The sequence below is a fragment of the Sus scrofa genome, chromosome 7 (genome assembly GCF_000003025.6).
Source record: "Sus scrofa isolate TJ Tabasco breed Duroc chromosome 7, Sscrofa11.1, whole genome shotgun sequence".
Classification (NCBI taxonomy): Eukaryota; Metazoa; Chordata; class Mammalia; order Artiodactyla; family Suidae; genus Sus; species Sus scrofa.
Genome location: NC_010449.5, coordinates 79,865,984 through 79,877,372, shown reverse-complemented (window position 1 = coordinate 79,877,372; position 11,389 = coordinate 79,865,984). Strand labels below are relative to the sequence as shown.

General features: G+C 32.2%; 1 protein-coding gene across 1 annotated transcript; it reads left to right on the top strand.

Annotated features, from left to right (window-relative positions):
* LOC100155967 (olfactory receptor 4K13-like) lies at positions 2,165-4,492 on the top strand. The gene is made up of 2 exons (XM_001929454.4): positions 2,165-2,175; positions 3,472-4,492. The coding sequence occupies exons 1-2, from the start codon at positions 2,165-2,167 to the stop codon at positions 4,490-4,492; spliced, it is 1,032 nt and encodes a 343-aa protein (XP_001929489.4).

Here is an 11,389-nt window from a genome sequence, read left to right as displayed (position 1 = left end):
ATCCATTTTCTCCAAATGTGCTCACTCTCTATCAACCAAAACACAGGAGTCAGTGCTTTTTCTGGAAAGCACTTACAGAAAGTTCACATGGCTGATACACTTAGTGAACTCACAATCTACTTAAATAATGAGAGAATAAGTCCCTTCCTTGAATTCTAGGGATAACTATCTAGAGTGTTTATTTTAATAACTCCCTCTGGGGGTTAATCAACAGTCTAAATTTTATGTATATGTTTCTTGTCCTTTTTTTTTCTGAACTGCAAATGACTGTTATGCAAATCCATGGATATCAAAAAAAGAAAAACAATATATATTCAGAATCTTACTGTGTCTACATATCTTTGAAGAGGCCACACCTCAGCCAGATCTGGTAGGTTTAAATAGCAGTGCTAATAATAAGCAGAAATTGTATACTTTAATAAAAGAGAAGACTTTGTACAAGAGACTGAGAAATGAATGAAAACCCTATATTATTCTGATAATAAGGGCAACAGAAAAAGATAATTTGTGTCAGCTATCATCTGGATAGATGTATCTAGTTTTAGTAAGCAGCGCAGTCTGTGACTGCTAAATAGAGTTTATTTTTTAATTAGGAAAATATTTATAGTGGTTATTTTGGCAACAAATCTGCTTTTTCACATGCCAAACATTTTCCATGTTAAGTGAATATTACTCGTGGTTTATCTAATCCATACATGGCTTAAGTAACTCATGTCACAAAAATCATTAAAAAAACTCTTCAAGATCAATAGAAATTTCACAGTCTTTTTTCTTATCAATAGAACCACCAGTTACATATGTCCATATACACTATTTAAGTGGTTTTGTGAAAATATACAGGAAAGACTATTACTGAATACATACTCAAAGTATTAAACATCCTATAGCTTTCTTTCTTCAAGCAAGGGCTACAGTTGAAAATAATACAGTAATATTTCTTCATTTAGACACCTGAATGGCACAGAAACAGCTAGGTTCCCCAGTCACAAGCCATTCATTGTATTGGTAGAAGAAGTTCCCACTAGTGAAAACCTAAACCTTGCCTGAATAAGTTTTATTCAATTATTTTTCAATTCAATATTATTTGTAAGACATACAGCACTAAAAATTTATATCTTTCACGTGTATTATTTTTTTTTTGGCTGCACCCATGGCATGTGGAAGTTCTGGGCATCAGGAATCAAACCCACACCTCAGCAGAAACCTGAGCTACTTCAGTGACAAGGGATCCTTAACCCACTGTGCCACAAGGGAACTCCTCATGTGAGTTTTAGCCACACCTCAAGTTAAGAAGAACTGTTTTCTTTTTCTAACTCCAACTTATTTTTATCTGTGTCTGAGTAAAAAAGTAGGTATTTTAAAGATATTTAATATTTGATCATATGTACAAATCGTCATAATGAATGATTTCACTTACCATAACAGATTTGAGTACATCTTCATTTAAATTTACTTGGATATATTTTATAAATATGCTTGTGAATTTAAAAAAAACTAAATTAATAAATGTTACTTTTGCTTTTAATTTTCCAATTTTAAATATTAAATTATAAAAATTACTTGTTCTCTTCAAAGTTTTCTTCTGCTAGTGTTTTGAGACTGAGGACTGCATAATTTTGAAAACAATTTCACGACTAGTATGTAGACTCACTGCATGAAATATGATACCAATGATGATGACAATAATTCTTTATAAAGAAGACAACTAGGTAGTTTTATCATTTATACTTAATAAAGAAAAAATATTTTCATTTATAGTACATCTTCTTTACCAAATCTTTCATAGTAAAATTTTCCTGTGGTCCATATATCCACCAGAAAATGAGATAATGATAAAGATAAAATTGTGTGAATGCACATACCTAACATAGCAACTTTGTAGAGAATGAAAAATACAAACACATTCCATATATGTTACCCTTTGGAGTCTCATATCAATCTGGAAGGTTGAAGAGTTGAGAGTATATTTCCCTAGTAAATGTTTGATTCTTGACTCTTGCTTCATTTGTTTATTTGTTTTTTAATTCTGAAAGTTGGGCCAAATAAAAACTTCTGAATATTTTGCGAATTATAAATCAAAGAAAGAAGGAAATGCTTGTAGATTTTTTTAAAATATTGATAATGTATAGATTTTCCACTTTCCATCCTGTTACTCAGAACCAGAATGTGGTATAAGTGAGTGTATATGTGTGATTCTATATCTGTGTCGGTATGGTTGATGTATACCATTAACAGCTTTAAAAGAAAAAAAAGAGAAAGAAAGCTGGGACCAAAAGATCTAAGTCAAAATAAAAAAGGAGATACAAGTGAGCCAACAGTGTTAGTTCAATTTGAGAAAACATATAAAATACAAATATCAAGGACATATGAGCCTGGGTAAAATTGCCAAAAGTCAGTCTGCACACAAATGTAATAATTCAGAGGAAAGCAATCGTTACAAAAAGATAAGCAATTAGGCTCCAAGGAAACACAAACACTACTTGTAAAAGATCTGGTTGTTGTTCAGATATCATCTATATACTGAATGAAGAATACTTCAGCTAGGAACCCAGCAAAAATAGATTCTGAGAAACAGGCAAAATGTAGAGGTCAGTTTTATTTAGGAACCTGTAGGAAATACAGAACACTATTGAAAAAACAGGGAAAAAAGGAAAGGAAGAGAGGGAAGGAGGGAGGGAGGGAAGAGGGAAGAAAGGAAGTGGGAAGGGGAGAGGCAGGAAAGAAGGGAGAGATGAAGGAAGGGACAAAACAAAAGAGAAAAAGGAAGGAAAAAACCTGGACATTGAGAAATATTTATATACTTGTCCAGAAACTTCACAGGAAGCTTATTTAATTATAATTTTGGGGCAGGGAAGAACATATAACAGACTATACCTAGATTAAAGCTTCAGGGATAAGTGAAATCATCAGCATATCCCTTTGGGTTGAAAGGAAGGCTGAGAATATAGAATAGCTAATAAAATACCCTAAAGTAATTTCCTAAATGGGTATACAATTCAACTCACATGCACATATCTAAATATTTCAAATTAGGGTGGTGCAAAGGGTAAAGGATTGAATACCAGAAACCAGAACTTTATTTGACTATATTCCAAACCACTTGAACTGACTCATGACTAATAGTTATTTGACTGTTTTATTTCTCATGCATTGAACTTGTGGTTCACGAATTCATGAAATTATGAGAGAAACAACAAATGAAAGTGAAGACAAAATCTGTGACTGGAAACCACATTTATAAAATTTTACAGTAAATTTCCTATATTTTTGCCTTTCTGTCTGAAAATAAATGCAGTAATGTGAATGTGTATACAAGTAATGTGCTTGCATTAAATCAATTAAAATGTATTATTCAGAAATATCCATCTCTTCTCTTTCTATAGGAATCAAATACTATTTTCTATATGTCCATATCTTCAACATTATCACAGATAAAATTATCACTTTTGCAAGTTTATCTTCATTTTAAAGATTTTCTGAAAACTTCTATACAGACGCGATCAAAATGAAGAATAGCTCGGTAGTATCTGAGTTTGTTTTGTTAGGACTCACCAACACTTGGGCACTTGAAATTTTCTTTTTTTTCATATTTTTGTTGGCATATGCAGCGATTATGGCAGGGAATCTTCTCATTGTGGTCACTGTCACTTTTGACTCTCATCTGCACTCGATACCAATGTACTTCCTCCTTGGAAATCTCTCCTTTCTTGATATGTCTCTCTCTACAATCACAACCCCTAAGATGGTTGCCGATTTTCTCAAGGAGAATAAAACAATTTCTCTGTGGGGCTGTATGGCTCAGATGTTCTTTCTTCACTTTTTAGGGGGCAGTGAGATGACTCTTCTCATAGTTATGGCTGTTGATCGGTACATTGCAATATGCAGACCTCTTCATTACACAACCATCATGAACCACCGGATGCTCATGGGCTCTGTGCTGCTGTCATGGGCTGTTGGTTTTGTGCATACGATGAGCCAGATGGTTTTTACCATCACCTTGCCCTTCTGTGGCTCCAATGTAGTGGACAACATTTTTTGTGACCTTCCTCTAGTTCTAAAGCTTGCCTGCACTGACACCTATGTTCTGGAGTTGCTGGTGATTGCTGACAGTGGACTACTGTCTTTCATTTGCTTCATACTCTTACTCATTTCCTACACTGTCATTCTGGTGACCGTCCGACATCGATCCTCTGGTGGCCTCTCCAAGGCTCTGTCCACACTGTCTGCTCATATTACTGTCGTCACTCTGTTCTTTGGGCCATGTATCTTCATTTATGTTTGGCCATTTAGTAGCTTTTCAGTGGACAAATTTCTTTCTGTGTTTTATTCAGTTATCACACCATTATTGAACCCCATTATTTACACTCTGAAGAATAAGGAAATGAGAGCCGCCATGAGTAAGCTCCAGACAGAACTTCTAGGCAAGACCATGGTGAAGATTTTTAGAGCAAAAATCATATATATATTACACCTCAAAATAAGCTGGTATTAATTTTTGTTTGTATATTTTTAAAATATTCATAATGTATATTAAAATTACCAAATATTCATCATTATATCTCTATGACATATTTCGCTTATTGAAAGAATAGTTTTTAATTGAAATTCAATTTAGTTGGAGTTAGCTTTTTTAAATGTAATAAATAGTTAAATAGGGGAGTTCCCATCGTGGCGCAGCGGAAATGAATCTGACTAGAAACCATGAGGTTGTGGGTTCGATCCCTGGCCTCACTCAGTGGGTTAAAGATCTGGCGTTGCCATGAGCTGTGGTGTAGATTGCAGACATGTCTCAGATCTGGCATTGCTGTGGCTGTGGTGTAAACTGGCAGCTATAGCTCTGATTAGATCCCTAGCCTGGGAACCTCCATGTGGCATGGTCACGGCCCTAAAAAGACAAAATAATAACAATAACAATAAATACAAAAAAAAAACCTGGCTGATAAACAAAGAGAAATCAAATATGAATTTTTCTACTTTAAATTCAGAATTAGAGATCTTTCAGCTAAATTTTCCAGTTAACTAAATTCACATAAAAAATATTAACTAAATTGAAAAGCACACGCACACATAAGTTTATACTTCTGTGGATCGTAAGATGTATAAAAATTATTACTTTTTAAACTAGGCAAACAGGCAAGTTTCCATGTTCAGACAGATCCACTACTATTATCTGCTGGCAAGAAAGCACATTTTTATTTCTTAAGTAAATAGAAACTCCACCTGACATATAAATTTCACACACATAAGCTCTTTTATTACATCATTTATGTTTATATTCATAGTTGTTCTCATATACCTATCAAGAAGCAAGTAAAAGCTTTACTGTTGGATCAGTCCACAGGGACAGGGAATAAACTACCCCTTATACATTCAGTCATTCACTTCATAACAAAACAGAAAGTATACAATCTGCTTACATTGCATAAACTGTGTTAAATGACAAAGTTTGATATATGGTTCATGGACATTAGAATAGATAGACGCTCTATGCACTCTTTGGTATCAAACTTATCCACTGTTTTCCCAAAACATTCAGTGATAATTTTATAGGCTTCTATCCAATACTTTTCTTTACTATCTCTAAAAGATATGTGTAATATACCAGCTATAGGTTAAAAAGTGCTTTAACAATGTTTCTCTAGCTATATCTGCATGATGTTTAACCTAATTCTTATTTTAAAATATGCTTTGAGGAGGGTAGGAACTGGATCCCTGAGGATGATCAACAGACATACTTACATCTTTCCTTTTTTTACGTTGGTTTTTTTTTTTTTTTTTTTTTTTTTTTTTTTTTTTTTTTTTTGCTTGTTAGGGCTGCACCTGAGGCATATGGAAGTCCCCAAGCTAGGAGTCCAATTGGAGCTGCAGCTGCTGGCCTGTGCCACAGCCATAGCAATGCTAGATCTGAACTGAATTGGCTACTTACACCGCAACTTGCAGAAATGCAGGATCCTTAACTCACTGAGTGAGGCCAGGGACTGAACCCTCATCATCAGGGATACTAGTTGGGTTCTTAACACTTTAAGCCACAATGGGAACTCCTACTTGTATCTTTCTTACAAATTATTTCGATCACAAAGTTTAGGGTAGACAATAATATAACATGTAGTTTTGTCAAATTTTTAACATCTTGCCTCATTTATTTCTTATTATCTTTTACTAAAATTAAAATGGATTATTAGAAATAATAAAGACCTCTAAACAACCTCCATATAAAATTATTTGATCATATTAAATATAATCATTATCAACTCTGTGTCATTCCTTTGTATATTTTAAATTTTTTTCTCACATTTTGTACATTGTGCATAAAAATATTTTGCATAGTTTACCTTGATATAAATGGTATCTATATAAATGCCATTATTACAACATTTATTTGTTTCATTCAATTTAATGCTTTAAAGATTCATCTGTTTAAATATATGCTGCTCTAGTCCATCCTTTTTTTAACATGGTAAAAAAAATAACATCTTAATAATTTTTAAGTGTACAAGAGTGTTAACTATATGTACCTTGTTATGCAACAGATCTTTAGCCTTTTTCCTCTTGCAAAGTTGAAACTCTATATTCACTGTACAAATTCCCTTTTCACCTTCTCCTAGTCCCTGGCAACCACCAGTCTCCTTTCTGCTTCTAAGGGTTTGACAACTTTAGATACCACATATAAGTGAATCATGCAGTATTTGTCTTTTTGGGACTGGCTGGTTTCACTTAGCATAATGTCCTCAAAGTTCAACTATGTTGTAACATATGATAGGATTTCCTTCTTTTTAAGGCTGAATAGTATTCCACTGTGTGTATATGACTCATTTCCTTTATCCAGTGGACATTCCTTTATCAATGGACATTTAGGTTGCTTCCACCTCTTGGCTACTGTGAATAGAGCTGCAATGAACATGGATGTGCAATCATCTCTTCAGTATCTGAATTTCAGTTATTTTGTATGTATACCCAGAAGTCAAATTGTTGAATCAGATGGTAATTCTATTTTTAATTCTTGAGGAAACTCCATTTGTTTTCCAAAACAGCTGAAATATTTTATTTCCCTAACAATGTAAAGGGACCCCATTTCTCTTCATCTCTACATCCTCACCAGTACTTGCTATTTTCTGGTTTTTGTTTCTTTTGAAAGAGGTCACCTTAATAGGTATAAGGTAATATCTCACTGTGGTTTTGATTTGCAATTCCCTGATGATTAGTGATGTTAAATATGTTTTTAACACGCTTGCTGGCTATTGTGAATTTTCCTTGAATAAATATCTATTCAAGTCCTTTCCCCATTTTTCACTGGGTTATTTGATTTTGTATTGTTAAGTTGTAAGGATTCTTTACATATGCTATATATTAACTCCTTATCAGATATATGATTTGCAAACATTTTCTTCCATTCTGTAGTTTGCCTTTTCACTCTGTTTCTTTTGCTACACAAAGGTTTTCAACATTTTTGTAGCTCCCTTTGACTTATTTTTGCTTTTGCTGCTGTGATTTTGGTGTCATATCCAATAAATAATTCCCAAATTCAACATCTTTAAAATTTTCTCCTATGTTTTCTTCAACAAGTTTTACACTATTAGGTCTTATATTTAGGTATTTAATTCACTGGAGTTAATTTTTGTATATGGTAAAAGGTAAGAATCCAGTATTAACTTTTACATATTTAACTTCTCACACCATTTGTTCAATTTAGTTCTTTCATTTTAGTGGCTATAGAGCCTTATATGTTATGGATCTTCTAAAATTTATTTACCTCTTCTCTTGAGAAGAGTTTATAAGAGTTTATAATTAACTAATTTTTTTTGTTATGTCATGTCTCAATTGAATATACATATATGCTTCTTTGTGCATAAGATAATTTTTCTAGGGTATTTATTTAGAACTGGAAGTGCTGAGTTGTAAGGTATAAGTGTTCTAACTTTACTAGAAATTAAAAACATTTCTTCCAAAGTTGTAGATGTTTCTACTCTATGAAGGACCCTAATTTCTCCATGACTTTGTCAATAGAGGACTATGTAAACTGTTGTGTTTTTCCATTTAAATGGATAGAAAATATTTTAAGTTCAACAATTGAATATTAACTTAAAATATTTATTTCATTTCTTTTGTTAATAGTGAACTGGGCATTAATTGAAATGTTTATTGGACGTTTTCTTTTATCTTTCCAGTTTATACTTTTGCCAATGTTTCTTTGGGGATGTTATCTTTTTATGTATTAAAAAGATTATATAAACAAAATACCTTCACTTATGTTGATTATATTAAAAATCTGTGGTGTTTATAGATAAAGTATAATTAAATTATTTTTATTTTTATTAATTTTTCTCTTAGATTTGTGATTTTTGTCTTATTTAGTATACCTTTTACAATTGATAGCCCAAAATACTTTACTGTTTTTACCTTTTTTATAATTTAAACATTTACATTAGTCATTTAATCCAATTAGAAATTAAATTTTGTATTGTCACCCTATAGGAATCTAAATTATGTTTGTATGGATACAAACTATCATGCAAATGTCATTTACTGAAGAGCTTTTCCTACTGATTGTAATATCACCTTTACTATATATAAAGCAGCCTATGTATGCTCGGGTCTCTTCCTGGCTTCTTTCATCCATTGATCATTTCATCCATTGGTCATTTTGCCCCTCAGATACAACACTACAAAATCTTAAATATGGTCACTATTTAGCACAGTGAATTTACACTTTGAAAATTTTCTACTTTAAGTAAATATAAGTTCTTCTTGTCAATTAACTCTTCTCGATGATTTTAGGATAAGTGGTCAAATTCCACAAAAATAATCTTTGGATATCAATTGAAATTGGATACAATTTATACATTAATTTTCAAATAATATATAACTTTATTATTTTGATTATTCTAATCTATGAACCTAGTATATATATGTATTTCCTTAATTAACATTTTATTCTATAATATTTAGTGATATTTTAACTGAGTTATCAGACATCATGTTTTCTTGCTATTACAATGGAATCACTCTTGCTTTATATTTTAGTAGATCATTACTGATATAGTAAAATAGTAGATTTCTGTACATCCATCATATATTCAACAAATTTGATGAAATTTGCTATCATTCATTTTAATTTTGCCTATAGATTCCTCTCAATGTCCCAACTAGTTTATTTAGAAAAAAATAGTTATTTAATTCCTGATATTTTCCAAACCAAGTACTTGTTGTTTCTTTTAATTTTTCCATATTACATTGGATAGAATCATCAGTACAATGCTGAGGAGAAGATATCACCTTTTTTCTACATGTATATTTGTTTCTAAAATACCATCATCAATGATAACTTTTAAAAATTAAGACATGGTTCTTATATTAATAGACTTCAATTCTTTAAAAAATCATAAATGATTGTTGATTTCATAAAATTTATACGCAAAATTTGAGATAATTATATTTACTCATTTAATCTTTTACACTAGTGGATTGAATTAATATTGCCAACATTTATTTTTGTCCAAATTGATGAATTGTACTTTTTAAAAACTGAAATATAATTGGTATTCAATATTATATTAGTTTTGGATGTACAATATAGTGATTTGACATTTATATACATTAAGACTTGATCACTATAATCAATAAATCTGTTAAATATCTGTCACCATGCAATGTTGTTACAAAGTTATTGACTATAGTTCCCAAGTTGTACATGAAATCTTCATGATTTACGTACTTTAAAACTGAAAGTTTGTGTCTCTCAATTCCCTTCCCCTATTTTATCAAACCTCCCACCATACTCCAGTCTGGATATAGTAGTTATGAATTCTTATTGTATATCTTACACCAGATGAACTTAACTGATATATACAGAACATGCAACCCTAATACAGCAGAACATACCATCTTTTCAAGTGCTTATGGAACATTCTTCAGGACAGATCACATGATAGGCCAAAAAACAAGTCTCAATAAATTTAACATTGGAATCATATCAAGCATATTTTCTGATTACCATAGTATGAAACTAGAAATCAATTACAAGAAATAACTAGGAAAAACACAAACATGTGGAGGTGAAACAGCATGCTACTAAAAACCAATGAATCTTTGATGAAATCAAATAGAAAATCAAAATATATCTTGAAACAAATATAGAAATACAACATATTATAAACTATGGGATACAGCAGTAGCAGTTCTAGGAGGAAAGTTTATAGTGATACAGGCTTACCTTAGGAAACAAACAAAAATATCAAATAATCAATCTAACCTTACACTAAAGGAACTAGAAGAGAAAGAAAAAACAGTCCAGTGTTAATAGAAGAAGGAAATAATAAAGATCAGAATGGAAATAAATTAAAAAAGACTAAAAATAATAGAAAAGCTCAATGATTGGTTCTCTGACAAGACAAATAAAATTAATGAATCTTTAGCCAGTCTCACCAATAAAATAAAAGAGAGGGCCCAAATCAATAAAATCAGAAATGAGGAGTTCCCGTCGTGGCGCAGTGGTTAACGAATCCGACTAGGAACCATGAGGTTGTGGGTTCGGTCCCTGCCCTTGCTCAGTGGGTTAACGATCCGGTGTTGCCATGAGCTGTGGTGTAGGTTGCAGACGCGGCTCGGATCCCGCATTGCTGTGGCTCTGGCGTAGGCCAGTGGCTACAGCTCCGATTCAACCCCTAGCCTGGGAACCTCCACATGCCGGGGGAGCGGCCCAAGAAATAGCAACAACAACAATAACAACAACAACAAAAAAAAAATGAGAAAGAAGAAGTAAACACAAACACCACATAAATAAAAATGATTATACTATCCATTTGTTTTGTAAACAATTATGCATCAACAAATTGGACAATATAGAAGAAATGGATAAATGTCTAGAAACATAATCTTCTAAGATTGAATCAGAAAGCAATAGAAAATTTAAATAGACCAATTATTAGTAATGAAATTGAAACAGTAACCAAACCTCAAAAAAGGCAAGTCCTGGACCTGACAGCCAAACAGGTGAATTCAACCAAATATTTAAAGAGTTATCATCTATCCTTCTCAAATTATTACCAAAAATTAGAGTACAGAACTTTTCAAATCCATTGTACCACATCAGCACATCCTTAATATAAAACCAGGAAAAGACATCACACACACACACACACACACACACACACACACTCACACATATACACAATTATAGGCCAATGTTCCTGATACAAGAATAATTAATAAAATTTGGTGGGCCAATTATATCTGCTGGCCTCTGTATCAATTTTGCATAGGCAGATTCAAACAATAATGGATATATGGATGTGAAACCTGTGAATACAAAGAGCTGCCTATGTTCATTGTACTAAATCATTTCACAGAAGGTATAATCATTTTATAGAAGGGTCTTGAACACCCACAGGTT